This window comes from Pithys albifrons, chromosome 2, assembly GCF_047495875.1.
Source record: "Pithys albifrons albifrons isolate INPA30051 chromosome 2, PitAlb_v1, whole genome shotgun sequence".
NCBI classification, from domain to species: Eukaryota; Metazoa; Chordata; class Aves; order Passeriformes; family Thamnophilidae; genus Pithys; species Pithys albifrons.
The window spans coordinates 91059400-91084758 of NC_092459.1; the positions used below are offsets into that span (position 1 = coordinate 91059400).

Sequence of the window (25359 nt, forward strand, 5' to 3'; positions counted from 1 at the left end):
TGCATCATGGTATTCTGGTCCTCAGGATGTCCAGTTTTCTTTCACAGTATTTGAATCTTCTCTCTCAACAGACAGTGCCTCATAACTTTTGTTTCATTGGAGGATTTGCATCAGCACACTCCTGACTCTCCCATTCTGGTCTTTAAGTATAACAATGTAGGTCCCAACAATCAATTAGAACACCAGAAACTGATTCGAAACATGTTCTTTTGGGATCTTTTGTTAAGTCCTGTTCCTTCTCTAATTTAGCCATATTATCTAATAGCATACCATAATTACAGTGTGTTAGTATTTTACTGTCACTCATAGAGATTACACTGGAGTTTAATCTGTTAAACCAAAACTGTAGTTTCACACTGGACCTCATGTAGACTTTTCCTGAGACTGTTGTAGGATGTTGTTTGCTTCCTGCTGTGTTCTCTGTCTCACAGGAAGCCCAAGGGTTTTTCAGCTGTGAAGGAAGCACATGAGAACTGGATCTCTGCTCCAAGATGGAGCTGACCTGCTTTTTACTTTGAAGCAAGTTTTAAGTGTAAAAACTGCAGCTTTCAAACACTTCATTTGTTGGAATAACATTAAGGAAACTTGCAGGTTCAGGACTGTTCTATTTCCTTTGTCTAGGAATATTCTTACTGTTCTTGAGTAAGGTATAGCTCACGTTGGCACAATCTAGTTTCTAGTAGTTTTGCATGTTGCACCTCATTCCATTTTATCTTATTCCCCTATCTTAACTGTTCTCTTTTTCAAGTTTATTTTTTCCCTCAATTTTCATGTATTTTGAGGTCAGAAAAAGGATCTGTAGTTTTATGAATCATTCTCCTTACTAGCACTTTTGAATAATTTAAAATGTTACATATTTCTGTCCTTAGTTGTATAGTATTATGCTGTCCTGCTGTGTTCTAAAATCCAAGTTGAAAAATTATTCTTTGAGTTTTTCTTCCCCTGCAATAAGAATATTTTCTTCTTTCTGGAGCTTTATTGCTATTAGTTGTTCTGTAACAACATGCAGCTGATTGTCATGTACTTAAGTCCTATTTAAGGAGCAAAAATTTAATGTAATTCTTACAACATATCTGAATTAGCTTTGTTCTTTACTATAACCTCAGCATAAGTCATCGTGCCATACCTTTTTTCTTGGTCTTTTTGTAGTTGGAAAAAATCTTTTTCCATTTAATTTAGGGTTATGCTTCTGAAATAATTCTTTGTTAATAGGGAAATATGCTTCATATATTTTGGGACAGCATCTAACTACTTAAATGGTAAGGGTCAGGGAAAGAGCATAAATGTTAAAATAGGTGACTAAAAAACTAGTCTAGTCAGCCTAGTTAAGTTGCATTGTTGGATTTTTTTCATAATTCAATGAAATCAGAAGCAAATATATGAAATGTGTGTTATCTGTATAAATCTGTCATTTTGAATGGCAGTTTTGCCAAATTCTGTCCTGGTTTTCAGTTCTTCCAACAGCAATTGTCCTTGCAGTGCAAGGAGTAAGTAGGATTCTGTTTCTGCATTACTGCTCTTTAACATAAAGGATTATCTGACATATCGTGGTTAATGATTCCAGCATAAGGATTGGCATAACACAAGTAGATTTTACAGGAGACAATATTTTTATAATTCCAGTAAAAGCGTTCTTGGTCTTATCTCTCTATCATGTCTATATTGTTTTACATTCCAGTTCTATTTTTAATTTTTAAATACAACATTTTTTCCCCTGTCAAATGTCTGACCATGCTTGCATCATCTGACTTGAGATGTTAGCAATATTTATGGTGAAAAAGAGCACTAGAGACCCTTGCTGTCCTCAAATCTCACCTATGCTATACTCAAATATGAACATATTTACTGCAAATGTTCCTTAACCTATCAGTTACTAAAACCAGCCCACAAGGTTATAAAGCTTTGTTCTTCTGAAGAATAAATGAAAGAACAGAAGCAGGTAATCTTTGACACATGTCGCAGTAAAATGATACATATGCCCCAGTGTCACAGCAGAATTTTAATCTCCTCGAGTGTTCTTTTTAAGTGTACAGCACAGCTTTAAAAAGAGCACTGCGGCCTCCGTGATTTTATTCTTAAATATATTTTATATGCAGTTAAAAAGTCCACACACTCGCTATGCATAAAGATTAAATATTTATTTGGAAAGACAATAGTTCTATAAACATGGATGCTACCCCTTGCATTATGTAGCATCAAGTTGCTACTGAGACAAACATATAATGAGTGGAGATGTCACAGGTTTCAGCAGCATTTATGAATTTGGTTCTAGAAGTTTGGTGGTAATTAATATTTCCACAAGCAAAGCAGATGAAATGAAAACTTTTAAGTACATGATTTTTACCTTAGTTTAAGCCACCCCAGGTTTTATTCTGAAAAGTGATAAAGACGAAGAACTGGTTCTAAATGAATGGAAGAACTGCTGACAGTCAAGTATAATAAGGGCTTCTGGGTTAAGGTTATTTTTCAGAAAAAATTAAACTGATTTTTGCATATTTTCTGAAGAAGTTTAATCAACACTTTAAGCATGATATATAGTTTACATAGACTTTTCTCTGAAGTTTTATAGATTTGCACTCTGCTTTGAGTTACTTATTTTTTTTAATTATATCACTAGTTTCTGTTTCTTGGAACTTAACTGTGATTCACTCTTGTCTTCTGAGTGCCTTTTGGTAGCAATTAAATTCTAACCTTGGTAACATCACATGCCTTCAAAATAACTTCTTGCCAATTTATATGAACTCTATATTCTTTGAAAGATTTATGTTTTCCCTACCTTTGTCTGCTCTGGAGTCTATTTAAGAGGGAGAGCTGGACTTGGGGAGATGCAGAGAATTGCTGGGGGTGGTGGATGTTGCTCGATTCTGTATGGCATGGCACAGGAGATACCTCTGTAATACTGTGTTTTGTTAATGGAACATCTTTCCAGGTGGGAAACCTGAGTGAAAATGGAAAAGAAACTTGTGTCTCTCTACATAAACACTCTTTGTGAGACTTTCTTCTGAGTGCTAAAACATAACTGCTGTCTCTAGCCATGAAAATGAAACCTTTGGTGAATGGGCTGTACTGTAATACAGTTATCTGGCTTTTCTACAGAATTGCTTGCATATGAAAAAGCATTAATATTGTTAAATTGCAAAGTATCTGAGATGGAAATATTGCATTTTCCCATCTATGTACTGCAGTATTCTGCATGTATACAGTTTTACAGATCATTTTTGCAATTGAATTTAGGAGAATATGAGTGCTCCCATTAGTTTATCTCTCAGCCTTTCTACATCAAGCATAATTTTAAATGTGTACTTGAATGACATTTTACATCAGGGAGACAGATTTTATTGTAAGCATCATCAGCCCACTGATAACTTCTCTGGTTTCATTACCATACTTCTTCTTTCAGCAAATAACCTTCCACTAGTTCATTGTTTAGGTCTCAGTAATCCCATTTGAAATTCTGGATTGTGAAATTTTGCTATTTTGAGTTCCTAACTGGAAAAAGGAAAATACTATTACAGAGTCTGTGGTTTAAAATACTGTTAAAGATGAGTTCTGAAAGAATATAAAAATAGTTTCAGCTAGACATGGGGGAAAAATACTGGTATCTAAAGGCTCTTCTCAGTTATTTCTCCTATAAACACATTGTAGAGTGAGTCAATGTAAATGTTGTGATCTGCAAAATGTTTGGCTTAAAAATTTAATTATGGTAGCTCTGTTTCCAAACATCTGTTTGAACTATGTCAGTGATTAATAGAAAGATAGTTATCTATACTTTTAATTTAAACCCTGTCAGATGTATTTTAGAATAGGAGGAAAAAGTTTGTTTCATGAAAACTGTTAGCAGTGGCTTTTGGGTTTAGTCCACTTTTATTTGGTATATTCTGTTATAGGTATGTTAGGAACTTACCTCCTTTTAAAGATATGAATAGCTTATTAGTTGTAAAATCTAACTCACATGTGTGTGTATATGTACATGCATGAATCTGTGTATATCAGTTAATGTGCCAGAGACATACTTTAAAGTGTTGGTATTCATTTTTCAAAGGAGTACTTTTGTGATGAAATCAATAGAAAAAAGTGTCCTGAACATTTTTGAAAAGCAGAATCATTACTTTTTTTGTGGTTCAGTTATGGTACACAAATACTTGTGTGTATCTAATAACATGTACATGTTTCCAGGGGGAAACATGTGGTCAGTATTCAATAACGAAACAACTAAATACTTCTGTTTTATTCTGTCTCACTATTTTGCTTATTCACTGTTGCACATCACCCTGCCTTGTCAGCCTCAAGTAGTGGATTCACACTTAAATCAGTGCTCTGTATTTTTCAAGCACCTCTGCATTTTGCAGTGCTTCTGCTAATGTGTAGTCTTTCTTGTTTCCTCTCTGAACTGGAGGACCTGTAACAATCTAGTCAGACAGCTGTGTCTCTCTTTTTCTGAAAGTGCCTGTGGACATCTTTTCTGCAGCTACTGCTGATTAATGGTTTTGATTAGGCTGCCTTGTCCCCTCATGTAAGCTGTGGAGTAGTAAACCAAGTGGGAGAGTATGTAAGTTACCCACTTCAGTAGTTACAGTTTTCTTTTCCTGTCAAAAACATTCATGATCCATGTGAATTACAAAGAATTTTGAGACCTTTTAAGGATGTTCAATTCTGTTATTTAATATTGATTAAAATATGGCTGCTGAATTTTTAATGCATAAAAATGGACCTGTTAAAAGTACTTGTGTGAGATGCTACTGGTACATAGTCCTCTCTTAAACCTCTAACCAGTGGCCATCCATTCAATGAGAATCTTAACCCCACTTCTGCATTTGCTTGATGAAGTCTGTGACGTAAGAGATGGAGGTGTTGCAGCATTTTTGGATAAAATTTTTTTCTTTTTTTACTGAGTTCCTAATGTTTTACATATGGGCTGTATTACTGGATATACTTAGATCTTAGGTTTTGTGCTGTTTCTGGTTTTGCATCTTCAGTTTGCTAGGAATTGTATGTGCAAAAATTTGAAGTTGTTCTCAAGAAGGTATTAGAAGAAATTACATGAGCTTCTTCTGCTTAATAACCAGTGATTATCAGTATTCATGTCTTTTAACTGCCCTCATTAATGCTTCAGTTTATATTCATTCACGGTTTGAATGCTTCCATCTAATTTTTTAACTGAAGTCTGTTTTGTAGCTATAACAGCTACTGCAGATTCCTTTAATGTGTTTTTAGTTATAGCAACTCCCTATATTGTGTATATATATTCACAGAATTGTTCTTACGTGCCTGAAGAAAGTTTCCTGTACCTCTTTGAACATTTGTTTCCATCTAGTAATCTGTTTTTGCTATGTTTATTCTGTGACCTGTGGCTAAGGCATGTTGTGTTAGCTGAGTGCTGGAAGTAGCTGTGCTGATGCTTGCCATGTGCTCATTTACTCGTGTGGGATTTTTGTCTGCTTATTTTTGCACACATTCAATCTTGCCATCTCATTGTTTTATTTCCTAGACCTGGGTTTGCCTGCTTGTTGTAAGCTTTGTATTGAAGACATGCTAAAAATGTACTTATTTTTCTTGGTTGATCTTGTGGCAAGCAGACTCTGCAGTTGGCTTCCTTCTTCTTAATGCATGGCTTTTATTTATTTTTCAAGGCAGTCTGTTTTTTCTGCATAGCATATATGTCTCATTAGAACCTCCCCACTGTAACATTCAAGTGGTTCTTGCTTAGGTGATGCTGATTGGTTTCCTATAAACCATGTAGCCATTCTTTATCCTATCCAAAGATTAAGACAAATAGAAAGAAACACAGAAAGTTTCTACTTACCACCTTTTAGCTTGGATTGATTTGCTGTTGCATCTTGAACTGTGCCAACTTACAAATTCTGACTAGGGATGGGTTCATTAGGTATTTGTGCACTGTTCTGTATTGACTGTGGTTGCTTCATCTACACAAGCAAAAATGTGGCCTGTGAACGTCACCCCTGCCATGTGCTGGAAGCAGCACTGTATAAAGAGGGTTAGTAGAAGGTCAGATTCTTCTACTGCTGCATTTTACAAATCTTCTGTTAGTTACTATTCTGAGATGCTGTTTAGTGTCAGTAAATTATGATCATCTGTTAGTGCACGCCTATTAAGTATATTTTATTAGCTATTTAGTACGTGAGCCATTCTGAGGCAAGTGTAACTCTTCTCACGTTCAACTAGAATGTTCTTAAAATGGTGCTGGAATTTAAGCTGTTGTATCTTTTCTTTTTAGTGTGATTTCCCAAGAAAGCGAGACCAGTTTAGCTGAGAAAGTGTTATTATGCACACATACAGGCAGTGTTACTTAACTTCTCTAAAATACACTGTCATCATTTTTAATGAAAACATTGCCTTTGAAAAGAGTTCATGATGTGTGCATGGTTCTTCTGGATCGCCAAGTTCACTGTAGCATCAGAAAGCCAACAAGTAAACTGGTATTTTGAGTGCAACTAATTACTGCAGAATGCTAATTGTGACTCTTACTCATTTGTTTCTTCAGAATGACAGGAAGGGAGTTTTTCTCTCGGTTTCCAAGTCTTTATCCTTTCCTTCTCAAGCAGTTGGAGGTTGTAACCAATACTTTGAACAGGTAAGACGACATCTGAGAAAACTTGGAAATATAAAGTGCAATGAAAAGGTTAAACTGAGTTGTGTCACATATGCCCTAATGCTGTTGTATCCATTGGTACTTCTTGAAATGATATCGTTGTATTAGTGTTTCTTGCTAAGGCTTTTTTCTTTTAACTTTTGCACATTGCGGTAAGTCTCTGAAGATTGACCTAATGTTGAGTAATAATAGTTGCTAGGATCAGGTGTTAACTTATATTTTTCAGGAAAACTGAATCCAAGTGGTAGACTTTCTCATGTTTAACAACACAGCTTCCTAACAGGTTTAAGTTATACAGGGTCGGGGGCCTCATGTAAACCCTAAATGAACACTTTCCAGCCTGTGACTCCGGGGAAGGTCCTTGATCTTGTTTTAAGGACTCTGCAAATGGTGGCTGAGAGCTACAGTTTGATCAATGCAGATGATATCATTTGGGATGACATTGTTACTCTCAGGTTCATGAACTTTTAAAGTAAATCAGTGCTGTCTCTGTTTTTTCTGAAAATGCTATAGTATAAACCGTGGAAGTTGAGTAGCTGATTTATGGGCAAGGATCACTGTTTAATGGGCCTAAGGTGGATACTCAGAGGCAGAAGTTTCATCAGTCATTGCATTTTTTGCAGTCTCTGCTTCAAGAAAAGAGGGTGTGTATATTCAGTGCAGCATTCTGCTTTATCTGACATTTCGAAAGGTGACAGTGTCATCACTGGTAGATTTTGGGAGGTCTTTCAGTTGAAAAAGATTGAAAGCTGCTGTTTGAAATGTCAAACTTGAATACTTTTTCAGTGTCAATTAAAGCTTGTATTTTGTTACTAGTCATTATATAAATCAAGAAGGGTTGATTTTAACTTAGATTTCTGATTGTTTTTACAATATGAATAGCAGCCACTTGGTGTCAATGACAACTATTCTTTAATAAAGCCTGGTAAAATAGTAAATACATATTTCCTTCCAAACAGATAAAAAGACTTTTTTAAAAACCACTGTTTTGTCACTCTTTCTCAATTTCCTGGTTCATAGAGAAATATTATCTGTGCAGGTGTTTAATATTATTTAAGAGTGAAGTGAGCACACCATAACTGGGAATAAAAGAGGCTTGGAATAATGCAGGAAAGTGAAGGCAGTACAGCCATAAGTGCCTTCACTACAGGGGACTCCTGCAGGAGAACTGGATGCATCATCAAACCCCCTGTTTGATCCCAGCAGGGGGTACACTGTCTTGTGATGATCAGCCTGGTGTACCTCCTTGAGCCAGAAATGAAGAAGCCTATTTCATGGGGAAGAGGCTCAAGAATAACATGAAGGAGGATGCTTTTTTCACCAAATGCTTCTTATCCCTTTTTATTTAGTGAGGCTGAAGAATTGAAAATCCATCCAAGCCTGTTTCTTTTGCTTTTAATCCTGGGAAGACTGTATCCATCTCCAATGGATGGCACTCACTCAGCACTCAGCATGGCACCATTTGTCCCTTTCATTATAAGGTAAGGTGATTTTGTGGTGTTTTTTTGTGTGATGGGGGTTCTTTTTTGAATCTTTGGGAACTTTTTTATAAAATGTCTTTTTAAACTTCCCTTCAGCTTTAGTCCTTAAAGGAAAAACTGGTATTCATTGATTGCATTTCCCTAAATATTATTAAACTTGTTTTGGGGAATTAGAATATCAACTTATGCAAGCCATTGTATGACTTGATTGTAAATCTTCATCTGAAAATGCTTTATGGCATGATTGCTACCACAGAGAGGGTAGATGAAAACTGGTGGCTGATTACAGCAGTGCAAGGTTTGATGTACAGACCTGTGATGGGTTTTCCACTCCTGCAGAATGACACATAAATATAATGACTAATATATAGGTTTGCACATGTGTGTGTGTATGTATATATATCTCCACATATATATATATACCTATGTATACATACATAGGTAGATGAAGATAGGGGTCTGTACATGATCTAATATGTTTCTAAGATGACTTTTCAAATTTTTATACAGTGTAACTTTCATTTATATGGTGGTTACATGAAGTTATTCAGCAGATATTTTTGCTGCTCTATATGCCTTTGGTTTGGGATAGGGAGCTTGATAAGGGAGCCAGGGTTGTGGTGGGTGAGCAGAAACCAGTATTTGAGAGGAAGTCTTGCTATCTATGTAAAACCTTCAACACCATAGGGTAACCTTCTCTACTTCATCTTACTCCTTTAGTAGTGAAACAAAACAAAGTCGCTGTTATCCTAAGATCTGATAATTTTTATTCTAAACCGCTGTTGTGTTAGAAAATAGTATCTCTGTCTGCTTAGTCTTCACTGCAGATGTAATGTATCTCTTGCTTTTTATGATGTTTTTTGAATTTCCAAGAATAGATAATCTACCGTTTTCTGAAAGGAAAAAACCTGTAGGAGTTTTAAAATGCACTGTATTTAACAACTAAAAATATTTGGCTTTCTGCTGTATCTGAATCTTAAATGCTTTTTTGGGAAATGTTTGAAAATACTTGTTACATCAGTAATTATTTCTGGGTTTATGCCTTTATTAATGCAACACAGAGTGCTCATTTTATTTTTTTAATATAATGTTTCAACATAGTTTCTGTTATCGGTAATAGATTAATTTTTGACAAGCTTTTGGTTACAGCATTTTAGTTTTGTCTTTATACTTACATTAGGATCACTACTTTTTGCAAGGTACATATACCAGCAAAGTAACTTTTCACACTTACTTAGCTTATTGTCTTGAGGTTGTTTAAATCCTTTTATCCGATGTGGGGAGAAAACCCCAATAAAAATCTTTAAACTAAGAACCTGGAGCATTTAAGAGGCCTGTTGTCACTGGACCTACTTTCCTTTAACTGTGTTCATGAAGAGGAATGATATTGCAGATAAAGATGATACTTTCTGTATTTTCTTTCCATTGCACTTGTCAATAAATGCTATGGATACAGGTATAAAAGTAGAATAAAATGATTACGAATTTCGGACAGAAAATTTTATGTGGGTAGACATACATTTTCTGACTGGTTACTTAGCAAAGTGTTGACATTTTTATGGTTGCCAGGGGACAATAGTAAGGATTCTGCAGGAGGAAATGTATTTATTATATAGCTCAGTGTGCTTTTACTGGCTGTATTTCTGTCTACAGTTCTTATGCCTTTGTTCTGTGAACACCATGATTGTTTTCTGTTCATTTTAACTGCATTAGTTGGAATACACAGGGATGATTGGTATTAGTTAGATAAATATGTTACTCTTTTCTGCTTCTATTTTCTTTCCTAATTTTTATTCTACGTAGCAAATGTATGAAAATAAAATTCTTTCCTGTTCATTTGGTTGTTCTTTAGAAGGTGGTAGTCAAGGTTGTTGTGAAGTAACCCTTTAATGAGGATGGAAGAGGAGGTCTGGTGCCAAAGGCCTGATGCATCAAGTCATTAAATTGTACATAAAAGCTGTTTCTTTGAATTGCTTACTGCAGTATTCTATAATATCTGCAAGTTCATATAATTACCGGGTAGTCCGATGCAATTGTAACATTTAATTGCCATATTTTTGCAGTGAAATTTTTACATTTCTGTTGCTGTACCACCATCAAGGAAAGATACTGCTATTCAGGAAGAAGAGAGGAAGGTGATTGTGACCTGTGACTGGTCTTCATCCTCTTCCCAGGGCTCGGCCACAGTGAACTGTCATTCATCTGTTGTTCAGAGAATGAACAGAATACTGTGTTTGCAAGTGAAGGAGCAGGTCTATGAACAAAACTGCGTTGAGCAGAAAGAATTCAAATTAGGCTTTTGAAGAGTTTCACTTAAGCTCGAGGGGAATTTTCCATCTAGTGGGAGTAGAGCTATGGTTGCTCTGACCGTGCTGAGATAAATTGCACAATATGAGCAGGATTAAATGGTACAAGGACAAATCTAAAACTCTGTGCGCATACTTGTTACTCCCTGTTGAACTAGGGCATTTGATTACCTATCTGCAGTTCTCTTAAACTATTTTCCCCCCTTTCCCTTGCAGATGTTTTATTTGGAAGGGAACACTTTGATTCACAACTTATTACCTCACTTTTTATTTTTTGTCAAGAGCTAGATAGGTCTGTTTTAATGGTTACTTTCTAAGATGAAAGAATGTACAGCATGTTTTTGATTAACAAGGGAGGTAATTGGGAGGTAATGTTTTAAGTATGAAACAAAAACATAACCTCCCTTTCACCTCCCCCTCCCCGTTTCAAAGACTTGTAATCTTTTCAGAATGATCTAGAATTGAGTTACCTTATGTCCTCTCATACCATGCAATTGACAGAGTGTTTGTTTAGTGTTAAATGTTCTGGGCTGAATGCTCTGAAGGAGTAAAATGGATATTGCTCTATTGACTGGGATACTTTTTGCTGGTTGAAGTCTAGCTCTGTTTAAGTGTGTGACTCCTAATTTTTTAGGAAGTTCTTTAAAGAATACCATTAAAATGTCAAACAATGTAAGGTTTTAAAAACTTGTTGGGTGTATGTGCCTTGTCTTCCCCTTGAAAAAAACTTCTTAATTCTTCATGAAATTTCCCGTTCACAATTTTGGCAAATAGGCAGACTCCAAAGCAGTGTTGCTTCTAGGTATGTTATGTTGGCAAGCCATTGAAGAAACTCGCTGTCTGAGGTCAATTGAAACAGAAATGTGAACATCTTTCCATGAAATTAAAACAGTTATAAAATAGACACTGTTTTCTTGGGCAGAATTTTTTGACTTGTATCTTTCTTTAAAATGGAGGTGCTACAGCCCCAAGTCCCCTGATGCTGTTTGTACTCGGGGACAAGGGTAAGTGGGAGTGGGGAGCCCTAGTCCTTTACAGCTGTTCACTTCCCCCTTCTACCCCTCTTCATCCAATCACCCTGAACTGATAGAATTTTAGTTTTGCACTTGAAAGCTTGTCATTAATATATAGAGGTAATCACTGTGACTGTGATATGTACACATATTTTATGTACAATTTAATCAGTGTGACTAATGATAGACATTAGGATGCAAGGTAAAAAAGGCTGTCAGTGCAGAGGAAAAGTTTTCTGTGGGATGGAGCATTCTCAGATGCCCTGTTACCATAAGTCATTCCTAACAGTGTTGAGGGAAGGAGAGGGAAAGTCCATGTTGTCTGTGAGCAAACCGACAGCTCAAATGCTATCCTAGTAACTGTGATAAATATGTTATTTGAGTGGGCTGGATGCATCTGGTAGAGGGTATGTGGATTTACATTGATCTGGTTATCCCTTGTCTTGGGAGGGCAGAGGAAACAACTGAAGATCTTACGATTGATTTTATTGGTACACTGTTTCTTGGAAGTTATTACTTTTGCAGCTTGTTGGTCAGAACAGGCTCTTTGAAACCCCTTAATGTGCTTCTGGCAAAGTCATCTTGGTGAATTTTTTAAAAATCACTTGGCTAAAGGAATGTGAGATATCAGGAGTGCCTCCTGTGATTCCTTGCCCATGACAGTGTTGTGGCACAGGTGATGCCTGGTGTATTTGTGGGAGCTCTCTATGAGCACAAGTGTGACTTCCCAGTGCGTGTGCAACCCCAAATTCTTTCAAAATTATGTGGAAAGTGAGAAAAAAAATTGTAGGGGCCATGATTTCATATGAGTCTTTAGCCCACATATATAATGCAGTAGTCTTGGTTTTACTCAGTGGTTAAGTGTGCTAAGAACTTTTTAAAGTTTTAACAGATGCCAGACTAATATGCAGGTTAAAAAAAAATTTTCCTAACGTTTAAACAGCATTTTTCTTAACCTTTAAAAGCAAAATACGGGTTTCTGTTATAAAAGATCCAATTCCTTCATTGAAGGCTGAGAGGTTCAGCGTGTAATGTATAGATTCTGTAAGTTGTTCGGTACAAAATGCTATTCAGAGATTGTTTTTTCAGAAACAAGCTTAGAAAGCTATTTTATAAATACAAACTTGAATTTTAATCTCTTACAATGAATTTTGTTTTGCACTTTTTATTTACCAAAGGGAATGAGTCTATCTTTAAAGATATTTGCTAGGAGTTTAAAAATAGACCTTCAGATGCACTCTGCTTACCTAGTACAAATGACTAATTGTTTTCAATAGTTTTCTGATTAGTAAAATATTTAAGGTCTTTCCCATGTAATGAAGCAACCTCATGATGTTGCATTATACTGTACCTGTCAAATACTGGTTTTAATTACCAGATACATTAATATATTCACATTATTGTGCTGTCTTTTGCCATTGACTGATTTATTTCTAGTTCTTTGATGTTTTCCTGCTAATATGCAGTGTTTTTCTAATGCAGCTCTGTCTCTTTTTTTCTCCCCCTGTTCTTTTTCCACTTAATAAATGCTTTGCATATTGCTTTCAGTCTTCATTGCTCAGTTTTCTTCAGCACAGATAGAGGTATTGCCTTAATTCACATCTTTTGCTTTTGACCAACAAATTTGAGTAGGTAAAGACACATATGTAAAATTATTATCCTGCTGTTTTAACCTTTGTGTACTAATGTTGCAAATCACTGAATCTGTGTTTTAGGCAGTTTGGAAAATGTGTATTAAATAAGTGAGATTGATCCAGGTTTATTTTGGCTTCCTCGCAAGCAGAGCACCCGATCATGAATTCTGAGGTTCTCTGAGTTTCAGTTGTCTTACTATTTCAGAAATCTCTTAGAGCTCACTTCTTAAGGAAAAAGACACAAGTGTAGTAGTATTAATATTCAGAATGTGGTGTGAATTTAAATTTTCACCGATCAATAATGTTAATTCCATGTGGGTTGCTCTTTTGAAAAAATTATTCTTTGTTGACTTACAGCTTTTAGTTGGATTGCCCTGTGTTGTGTTTAATTATGTTAAATTATATCCAGGTGACTGGTTGGTTCTGCTGTAGCCCTGTGACAAAAGTTTGTATGGGCTTCATGGGAATAGGTCTAGGAGAAGATGGAGTAATAAAGAAACAAAATTCAGATGTAAAATCAAAAGTGTCTTGTGAGATTTTGAGTTAATTTTAAAACCTTAGATTTAATCAAGAACGCAAAAGATGGAGTGATGAAGTACTGATAACAAGACATCTTCAATTTGTTTGAGAGAAGCTTAATTGAAGCTGTTAATGTATAAATTGTTAAAATTGCTGTTTATATAAGTTGTTTAGATGCAAATTTTCTGGTGTTTGTTTTGTTTCCCACGTACAGTTACATACATGGGGTTTAGTATATCATCCTGTATCTGATTGAAAGCATCCCTCTGACTTTCTGAAGGCTAAACTCTGGTGTCCTTTGGTAGAAGGCCAAACAAGGTAGCTGAGTGATTGTGCTAAGTGTGCTTCCTCTGCCTTTCTCCTTTTTTCCTGTATTTTAGTTTGGCATGGCAGCAGTAGGAGAATTAATGTTAAAAATTACTGGTTTTCAAATTCCATTTCTGTAAGGCTGAGAATCTTATCCAGGGTCTCGCAAGGAAAGAGCTTTAGTGGAAATGCCTCTTCATATTAGATGAAAAGAACTACATGTGTTTGTTGAAGCCTTGTATTAAAATAGCTGTTCTTGATTACAGTTGTTTATGAAAGCATCCCCCTGAGTTCCCTTGTCACATGCACTTCTTCTCAGTATTTGATCTCTGGTTTTTTGGCTTTGTCTTGTTTTGTTGGGGTTTTTTCTCTTCTTAATGTCTGATCAGTGTAACTGCTCAGTGTTATAACTGCCTGCAATAGTGTATTATCTGCCATCCCTATGACAGTGGGAGCAGGCTCTGATGCACTGGAATGCCCTGTCCTCCTTGGGGAAGCTTATGGGGTGACCAGTCATTGCAAGTTGAAGACAGATATCTTTTTGGTTGTGGGCAAGATTCCCAAAACACATGAGCTGTCATAGGCATTTAGAAAAAGAAGCCATGTGCACCCCTAAAACACACATTGTTTTTTACATTTTTATTGTATTAAATCTCTTGCTTGACATCTAAGGTGAAAATTTTGCAATAGCTGGGGGAGAAGGAGGTATGGAGAGGAATGTGTTTCTCCCCTGAGCATATTTCTTGTGAGCTGGGAGTGTCTTGGAAGTCTTCCATTCCTGTTTGCAGTCTGTTCTCTGTGCAGCACCAATTCTGCAGTGATTGGTACTGATCTGTACAAGTATTTATGATTCACTGTAAAAATTTATTAGTATGGAGACTTAGTCTTTTTCTTCTTTTTAGCATTTTGAAAAAAATTGTAAACAGCTTGTAATACTTTTTCTAATTTGGTTAAGTTCAAATTGTAGTGCTAGAGAAGACTGCAAAGGGCTTGATGTGCGATAGGCTGCTCTGGTCAACTAGAACTCTGCTGGTCACAGAATCACAGACTATTCTGAGCTGGAAGGGACCCACAAGGATCATCGAGTCCCACTCTTAAGTCAGTGACCCACACGGGATTGAACCCATGACCTTGGCTTTATTACCACAAAGTTTTAACCAACTGAGCTAATCTCAGGGTTTTATACATTCTTGGCTGTATTCTTGTCTTTTCTCTGTAACCGTGGGTAGATTTTTTTTTCCCAAGTGGTGGTGATGGGAAATATCAGAACCCTTAGGTATTCGCTATTGGTTCCCTCTTGGAGTTTTCACTGCGTTCCTCCATCATTGGCAGATTATAGTCCAAAGCAATTCAGGAAATGCTCACAAACTGTAGGGAGCTGTCAGATTAATAGGAAGTAAAGGTGATGTCTAGCAGAGAGGCATTCATGAGCACTCGGAGTAACTATTTTTCTTCAGTCTTGCAGACTCCTGAAGTGGACCAATGGCTTGGATCCTGGGTTAAAATTTGGTGTATACTGCTTGTTATTTGAAACATGATCCAGTAAAAAATAGGATGGGGTGCTCAACTGTCAACATATGATTGTTGAAGGAATTCCATTATTCATTTACATACTTGAAATTAACCAGTCAGTAAGTACTTTGATGGTCAAGATAAGTATCCGGATAATAACTTATTCTGCAAAAGTATTTGCAGGAAGGATCATGAAAATGGAGAGAAATAATACATTAACTATGCAGAGAATGAGAAGGAAAACCAAGCATAATGATATTTTTAAAAGCCAATATTATTTAAAAAGAACAATATGAGTTGGGGAAGATTCAGTATTGGAAAGACTTTTTAGCATTGGACTAATTACTTTTGGTGGTATGGCTGAAAGGGAAGTATCTTTGAGAACTCAGATCCTTTGGTCTGATAATATATTTTTTAAAGTGCTTGTATTGCAGCCTTATTTACAATCATCTGAAGCTTTCAAAATCATCACAAGGTGCTGAGACTTGATTTATGCATTCAACTTCCCTTTCATAGAGTTCAAAATAATGATACAGTTGCTAAGACAGAAAGCAGTCTCTGTTTTGGTTTTTCCTAACTATTTGGATAGTAAGTGGTGTGGTTTTCTTTGTTATTCTGCAGTTGTGAAATGTCATAGTAACTATTCTCAAATTAACAAAGTAGAAATATGGTTGTGAATGAAATTTTTTCTTTTATCTGATCTTAAGAGGAGTTGTTTTTCTCTAGAATGCTGCAAACCAAAACAAAAGCTCTAACCTCATGTAATTTCAGCAAATAGCTAAGTAAACCTAGAGTTTAGCTACCTTTAGATATTGAGATTTCTTGATGGAAATGCAAGAAAAGAGATGGCATTTACATTGTGTCAACATGTTCTATAGTAAATCTCCATTTGAAGAGAGCACATTTCTGTTGGTCTGAAGTTTACACACAGTATTAGTAAGAGTTTTCATAGGCTTAAATGTTAGAGATCTTAGGTGGCTTTGGCTTGCTAAACCAGAACAATTCAAGTTTCTAATGTTGATTCAGCTTGGTAACAGTTGTCCACTTTTTTTCAGTAACATAGACCTTGGTGACAAGAAGAGAGAAATGTCCATAATTTTTTCCTTGAAAGCCCTTGGAAACATATGGAGAAACAACTCCTGCATAGCTTGAGGACTGCTTTCACAAATAAAAGCCTGTGTACTTTGCCTACATACTTTCTGCAGTATTTATGGCTACTCTGATTCATTAAGTGTTTGTGTGGAAAACGCTGCTCTTACAAAAATAGAAGGTTTTATCTTAATTGCTCAAGTTGGAAGAATAAAACACTTAACACAGTGTATAGAGAGACCAGAAGTTTGGGCAACCATTAACTTCACTTTAAAGGAAATAGATAAGAATTTAGAGACTTAGTACTGCATAAATAACCTGAAATTAAATTTCATTTGTTTCTGTCCTTAGTTTTGTTTAAACGTTTTGTGAGCTACGTTCACTTGTTGATTGTAGATCTAAAACCTCCAGCAAACTGTTGATAATTCTCTAATGTTTTTCTACTCATCAGATAAATATTGAGAAGCTATATCAAAACTCAGATTATTCTGGGTTTTGGTTTTTTTTTGTTCTTAACCTCAGATTAAGGAATGAAAAAACTTGTCTTCAGGCCAATTACAATACAAGTTTCCACAGAGAAATAAGGGGTTTTTTTAATTAAATGTTTAATTTACTTTATTTGCTATGGAACACAGAGTTCTAAATGAAAAATAATTGTGTTTCCTTAAAAGAAAAACATAAACCAAACAAGTCAATAAATGAATAAAAGAAACTATATGTACAAGTGTAGCAATTATTCTTCATATTCCAGGAAACTTCTCTCTCACAGTAATGAATAGGCCCTATCCTGCTGATTTGTCCCCACTATGGAAGTCCAGGTTGTGTTAATTGTGTGGAAGGGTGAGTTTTTTAATGCTATTTTTGGACCTCACTTTTCTTGGAAACCTGTTATGCTGCATTTGAAAGTTGCTAAATTTATTCCTTTAGGAGATAATTTGAAGGGGAAAAAAACGAACTCATCTATAATCATGATGAATGCCTACAATGCTCTTGAATCTTATTAACCAAACTCTTTGTAATGGGAACTGAATCTTTTGGTAAATGCTTTTCACTCTCATCTCTGACCACCATCCATGTTTTTCCCTAATGGAATGTCATGTTTTTGATTCTTGCTTTGTAACTGCTAACATGACTTGAGCTGTACAGCTGTGTGGCGCAGGAAAGAGAAAATCTCTTTCTCATACTACTTACTGTGTCTATATAGAATCAGATGGAAGCCTTATTACAACTTCTTTTTACAGTGCATTGTTATGACCTTGTGGCATAACTAGCTCCAGGATTTAAAAAATGCCATCTACTCAATCTTTATTTATTCATATTTTTTAATTGACTGTACCTTTTAAAAACCATAGAGGCTGTTAAAATGCTTTAACCGGCAGGCAGAGTTGGTTTGTTTGAATTGCATGTGTGCCTTTCCTGCCTTGTGCTGCCTTTTTTTCCCAAACTCTCTGTGATGGTGGGGGGATACTTGGTTTGACTTACAAGCTCAGAGGCCCCTTCACTGTATTGTTGATGAACAGTGACATAATTAGTAATGCACAGATCACTGTGAAAACATCTAGGAAAACATCTAGGAAAACTGGAAATAGCTATTCCTCTCCTTATTAATCCTTCTAACAACTGTAGGTATTATTTAATTTAATATACATATTTTCAGATACAGGTGTGATTTTTTCAAATTAATTCTACTCATTTGTTTCTTTGACCTTCATATAAAAGGTCATCCTTATTTGCTTTGTTAATTTGGATAATATAAAGTCTGTTAAGGATAAGTAATCAGAAAGGGAGGAAAACAAGCACACCTGCAGTTTTGCTGGTTTGTTTCTTTTCTTTTTCAACAAAAAGCTTAAGATATTTTTATACAGCTAATGTTCTGTTGTTTGTAGCCAGAGTAATAAATTAGATACTTTGATGTGTGCAGAGGAGTATGGAATCTCTGTGCCTCATGGGAGTTGGTCATAAATTATGTCAGTTGGGAGGGTTGTTCAGGATCTCAGTCTTGAAGCTGGAATGGAGCAGTGGAAATGCATTGAATTGCAGTTACATGAAGTGAAACCACCTCAGATTTACTGACTTTTTGTTCTTGATCATGGACCGTTTCAAGTAAACATGTTTACATTCCATACCTCATGCACCTAGATAAACAGTCCTGAGTTCAAGGTGAACTACTACAACAGTTGTTAATACCCTCAGGATTCAAGAGAAGGATATCACATGAGGATTTTGCAAGTTTCATGCTTGTTGCTACCTTGAAATGTCATAAAATTAAATTACTATATGTTTTTACATATGACAACATTTTAGGTAATTCCTTCATTTTAAAGTGACCTGCATGTAAAGGAAGCATCTCATACTGAAAACACTTCCCCTCTCCCCCAGGTACTTTCAAATCAAAGGAAACAGAACAGTTTTAAATGCAGGTTTGCACACACATTGATGCTTTTCTAATGGGTGCAAGACTCCATTGCTCATACTTCCTGCAAAGAGCATCAATGGGCCTGTCACAGATTCTGGTCCTGTTGGCAGGTGAAGCTCAGAATGTGGATGGTGAAGTGGACAAGGCTGGAGGTCCTGTTCTTTTCTGCCAGTGTCCTGACAAGGCAACTGCCATCACATAAATGAATCTAATTTCAGGGATGGCAGGAGGAATAACCTGAATAGTTTAATAGCCTTAAAATAGTTCTTTCCCTAAGCTGCTAGGTTTTGCTGCAGATACAGACTGGGGTACTGTGATTGCCATAACTATGTAATAGTATTTCTTGATAGAGTTTGTGAGGTTGCTTCCAATAATTATTGCTAAAAATCCTAGATAAAATAAATATTTAAGAATATAGGTTGTAGAATTAGAGTGTATTGATCTTGGAGCTTGCTATAACAATAAACAAAAAATTGTTATATTAGGTTAGAATTTAGTTGATGTTGCTCAACTGTTTTATTTGCATTCACTTTTGGGATCACTTTTTGAGAATTGACCCTGTTTATTCTTGCTTACAGGTAAGAGGTCATGTCTAAGTGGGATCCTATAAAAATCAAAACTGCCTGTTCTAGGGTGCTCTGAGAGAATGGAAAAAATAGTGTATGTTTTGATATTTCCTCTGGCAAACTTCTTGCATGATTTAGGAATGAAGCCAAGTGCTTTCAAAACATGAGAGATGTACACCTTAGTGCCTTCAGGGTATGCAGAAGTTCAGGAATAGGCCTCTGGTGCTGCCTTGGCTTGACATCTTGCATGTGTATGTGAAAGGAGGTGTGTTTTTGACATATTATCTGTCCTGTTTCTTGTGGGAGTGTGGGGAACAACTGATTTTCTTTGTGTATGAGGAGATTTAAAAACAAATATTTTAAATAAATGAGAAGAAAGAGTAGGAATGCGTTAACCCCTCTCAGATTTGGGAAGCTATTTGCCAACATGAAATACCTTCCATGTATTCCCCTATGTGTTCCTATATAGCAGATACTTGCTGTTCTTAAACTTTTGTGATGCCTTTGTTCCTTAGTACTGACTCACAGCAGGGCTCTCCTCAGGGTTTCTGCCGGGATGTCAGTTCTCTGACTGCACTACACCCTGTGTGGCACTCTGTAGTGGGAGAAGTTTGCATCAATGTTCAACAGGGGCAGAGTACAGTGGCAGGGTGATGGCTGGGTTGCCCTTGGGGCAAGTAGTAGCTGTGGGATTGGATTTCCCTCAGGCACAGAAAGTTGCAGAACGGGGTCAGCTGCATCCTGGGCGAGTTCTCCACGACTGGGCACCTGTGTGGTTGCTCAGGGGGAGGATTTCAGGTAGCTGGGAAAATTTAGCCAGTAATATGAAACTTTTTTTTCTAAATATAGTGACTTCTATTTCCATAATAAATGTGATAAAATAATATCATGGAACAAAATTTGGCATGTAAAATGTTGTGTCTCCGTATATGTCTATGCATGTGTTATAAATCTTTGGTATCAGTTTTTACAACACAACAAGGTTACACTCAGGTTATTTAAAAATAATAATTTTTTATACATATATGTATAAAACCAATTCTTATTAATAGGGGAAAACCCACAGAATTCCATTGTAATTCATTGCATCATGCTTGAGGAGGAAACCCCTTCTGAAGCATGGAAAGTACCTTGGCACAAGTTAGAGGAAACCCTGGCATCTTACCCATTTTCCACTCCTGCTGTGAAGACAAGTTAGAATCCTTGGGATTTGTAAAAGATCATAAACAAAGAACATTAAGTATACAGTTATAGATAATTAAAAACTAACCATGTGTTAGTGTTGCTCGTGTTTGGAAAGAACGTCTATGTGTGAGAATCTTTTGGTTGAGAAAACACAGTTTAGCAGAACTGAAGGAATGGTTACAAACAGATCATGTCTCAGGTTTAAGTTTACTGTGCAATAGAATTAAAATTCTTTTGTTTAAAAGAAATGGAAGGTTTTTTTCAAAGAGCGGAGTTGAATTTCTCCTTCTTCCTTGTCTATACAGAACTGAAGCTCTTTCCTATGGCAGAACCTGCAGTTGTGACTGCCCTGCTTTAGCATCCTGTTGTCAAGGATAGCCAGTCTTTATAAAGGAAATGCAAAGATGGTCTTTGTAAAAATTGTGATAGAACACGCAGCCATGCTGCAAGGATGGAAATTCCCACAAAAGCCTATCATTTGGGGTAGCATAGCTCTGTAGTTCCTCTAAACGAGACCTGTGTTTTCCAGACATGCCAAGGCATAAAATGGCTATTTCAGTTAACACTATTTAGTTTCTTAGTGTTCAAAACTACTAATTTGGTTGCTGGTTCAAGATGGAAGCTGTATTTATATGATGTGAACTGAAGTAAACTACTACTTTGAGTATTGACTTAAATTTGCTAGAGATATTTGAAAACTCGAGATGTTAATTTCATTTATATGTAGGCATGATCCTGCAGGGGGTTTTGGGGGAGAGGTCAACATATTTTGGCAAGGGTTAATCTCAACTCCATGTGATTTTTTGTAAACCGAAAATACATAAGAAGCAATTCAGGAGAAGGATGAGAAGATTGGAGTAGGAAAGGCCATGTGTCTTAAGTCATCACAATCAGCTGAGTGGTATCGGAGCACAACTTCAGCTATATATTGCATTTTTACATCACCAAAGACATTTGGCCTTTGGTCTAAATCCTGTAGGTGGCTGAATTGTTCCTGCATTGCCAAAACTGACATGTGCAAGAATTACTGGTTTTGAAAGACTTAGCCTAACCTACTTAGCTGGTTAAGGACTCATTCCCTTTGATTCAGCATACGTGCTACTGAGGTAGTATACAGATGATTAATGTGTTAATATACCTGTATAGCTCATTCTATATTTATTCATAAACCTACAACCAATTCAAAACCTTAATAACACTAAAAGAAAAATATTCTTTTTGGCCTGTGCTTTATATGGACTCTTGAATCTTAGCAGCTGATTTTAAATAAAAAGTATTTACCTTTTAGATACTAATTATAAATAATGGCAAATTATTTTCTGGTCTGTCTGCTATTTCCTGTCTTTAAATATGTTATAAAAATCAGTGGGAGATTTGGCCTAAAATTCTGTAGACACAATGTTGTCTTCTTATGGAAACATCTGATTAACAACATGTTGCTTAACAGTTTTAAGTCAAACTCATAATCATTTGAGTATGACTAATAAGTATCATAAGCACCAAGAAAGATGGTACAGGTCCATATACTTGCCTGCTTCATGGCATAATGGCATCTTTTCCTTTTTTTTAATTTTTCCTTTACATAAACACCAGAACTTGTGAAGGACAAAAGGCCTCCAGCATAGCTCTAGAATGGCATATATTTCTTGCAAAATATTATTTCACTACTGAGAAAAAAGACCGTGTATTGGATTTGTGAGAAATATGTTTTAGTTTTCACTGCATTACCTTGTTTTGTTTTAACCACCACAGTGGATTGACCAAAATCAGATATTTCTCTTTATTCTAGGTGTGGGCACTCTCCTGTGTACCGTTGCCGTGAGATGTCAGGTCGGGCCCTTGTTCCATTCGTTATGGTAAATGAAGTACCACAGACAGTGCTGTCCTTGCTGCAGGGGCTTCCAGACCCCACCAGTCCTTGCATACGACAGAACAGTATTCATGGAACGCTACTGCAAGTAAGTTTTTGAGGGTTGTTTTTTTGTTGGATTTTTTGTGGTTTGTTTTTTTACTGTAAGGGTTTTGTTGGATTTTTTTTTGGTCGTTCTTGACAGCCAGATAACACAGAATGAGTTGTGCTTGATGTTCACACATTGTCAAAATATACATGAAGACTGATTTTGAGTGGATTCTGTCAGATGATAGATGTGGAATGCACATTTCAGCTGTCATTAGAAGGCAGTAAGCTGTAAATAGCAATATTTACATTTCATATAATGTTTCATCTCTAGAGATTGAAGTGCTTTAAGAGCAAATATCTTTAGCTGAACGTATTTAGAGAGAGATCTGTGTGACTTGCCCAAAATGACTGAGCAAAGCTGAACTCCATGCACCAACAGCATTGTGTATGTTGAGACTTGCTCCTTACCCACATATTTATTCATTACTTCATTTGCTTTTCCTGCTACACCAACAGCTTCCTGTCAGTTTGCTGTATAAGTTGTGGTAAGCTTTATACTGTTGTCTTCTGGAAACATTGTGGAGAATAGCTCACTTATCAGAAATTCCTTCATTTCCCTTATATCATTCCTTTGGTTTATGGCAGTCAGTTCACTGTGTTTGATTTTTGAGCTATCGTTGTAATAAGTTACTCATTTTTATTGCCTGTTTTTCAAGAGCAGCCCTCCAACAAAGCCATATTGTACACGATCAGCTCTGTTGGTCTGCCTTAGTTGGCAAGCTTTCTAGGTATGTGTTCCCACTGTAAGATGTGTGATGGGGGGGTGTGGTTGTTTTGATTTATTTTTTAATTATAACTTTTCCAGCATATTATTTCCCTTTAAAACCATGACCTTTCAGGAAATGTAGGACAGGGAAATGAGTGAAGTTCCGCTGGAGCTGTAAATGTCAACTTTACCTGTAAGCAGTTTCAGGCAGTTGAATTTGGATTTAGGTGATCATTGGTTACAGTGAAGGTTTCTGCAGGGCATGGGATGATCCCCTGCTCTGAAAAGCCTCCATGCACCTGATACATGTAAGTGCTTAGACCTGTGAGCTGCTGCATCCATGTGGAGAGGGGGAGAGTGCCATCATCAAGTTCCCTGTGCAGCCCCGCTGTGTCACAACTCAGGAGTTAGGAAAAGAGGGTTATTCCAAGAGTTATAATTAAATGCTTTCTTAGTCCAAAATGATTATAACCCTAGTCATGAGGTTATAATGAGACTGGCTATAGTGTATAAAACTATTGCCTCCTTTTTAGTGACCTGGGGGAAAAAAAAATAATGGAGGGCTGGATATCAAAGAGCCTGAAAGATGATCTAGTTTTTAATATCCCGTATTGCTAACATGGTCTTATGCATAGGTGTAGGTAGTTTTCCATACCTGTGAGACAGGAGATACTCTCAAGACTTTAACCTGGTTTTTGATCACTTTTGTGCAGCTTTTAGAAACTACTGCTGCAGTTGGTACTGCACCAGGAGAGACTGGTGCTGTTGGAGTATGATATTGTCCCCAAAAATGTCAGTTGTACTCTAACAGTTCACTCATTTGGTTTATCACGTTTGTCTTGGGCTTTGATTTTACAGCTTCTGAATCAAGGAATTTCAAAATCTTTATTTAATTCTTGATTTAATTTAGTGTTGCTAGTTTAAAACAACAAAATATTCAGAAGAAGTGAAAAGATATGCCAGAAAGGGAGGCAAGGCAGTGATCTTCGTTTTACCTCTAAAGCACTAATGCCAGGTAGTTCAACATGTTGTCAGTCAAGTTACCTCCTGTAAATAGAGAGAAAAGTACTGTGACTTTCAGGGGTTGCTGGATGCATCGTTTCAGTTTTCTTTTTATCAGTGTAAGTTGGGGACTTGCAAAACTGCTGCTAAAGCTCACTGAACTCTAGAAAATTGTGTTACAGGATTATTTGTTAAAACATTGTTTCTCAGAAGGCTTACTTGAAGAGACAGTGATCTGGCAGTGTTCAAAACTGTTTGCACTGCATTTCCATGACACAGTAGAGAATTTATGGTTCTCCTTGATATAAAACCAAAAGAAAAATCCCTACTAAAAAGAGCGAGTCTGTACAAAACTCAGAAAAATTCAGATTTTTCCAGAAATACAAGGCCAATACCTTACAAAAATGGAATTCAGTGTTCTGTGACATTAGAAGCTAAGTTCATTGCCCGAGTTTTTTATTCCATTGTTCATATGCTCTCAATTCTTAAACAAGAAATTTGGAATTATTCAGAATAAAAGCGTATGTGTCAGTGCCAAGTGCAATGAATCTTGAAGATCTGTTTCAGTTATATAATCACCTCATCTGTTACAAGACAAATGTTAATTTATAGAAACACCATTGAAAAAGAGTCAGCACGGAGTGCTTATCCTAACATGGCCTGCTTTTCAAATTGCTGAGATGGCCAGAGAGGGATTTTTTTTTTGACAGTGGTTGCAAATGTGTTGTGTTTAAGACCTCTGCTTTGTGTGAAAACGTGGCTTTTCCTCCCCACTGTGATTACTGTAGCTCAGTTTAAATGGGAATAGGAATGTGCAGGAGAATAAAATAATCTTACACTTTACAGGTTTTATAGAGTAATTCTTTTCAAGAATTATCCAGGAGGAATGCTGATGTTCTGTAGCTCTTAGGGAACTATTCTTCAAAAAGTTCTGCATCATAAATAAATACAGTAACTTGAATAAAACAAAGAAAAATATTTTCGATGTTTTTGAGTGCAGTTTTTACTTTGCTCCATAATCCAAAATGGGATAGGGGATTGGTGGGGGGAAAGG

The 25359-nt window shown here is 36.3% G+C and overlaps 1 protein-coding gene across 1 annotated transcript in view; it reads left to right on the top strand.

Annotated features, from left to right (window-relative positions):
• The window catches only part of THADA (THADA armadillo repeat containing), a 159764-nt gene that overhangs the window by 46812 nt on the left and 87593 nt on the right, over positions 1-25359 (top strand). Inside the window, exons 27-29 of the mRNA XM_071577509.1 lie at positions 6503-6592; positions 7960-8091; positions 22427-22595. Coding sequence (XP_071433610.1) covers positions 6503-6592; positions 7960-8091; positions 22427-22595 — 391 coding nt within the window. The remainder of the gene's footprint in view (positions 1-6502; positions 6593-7959; positions 8092-22426; positions 22596-25359) is intronic.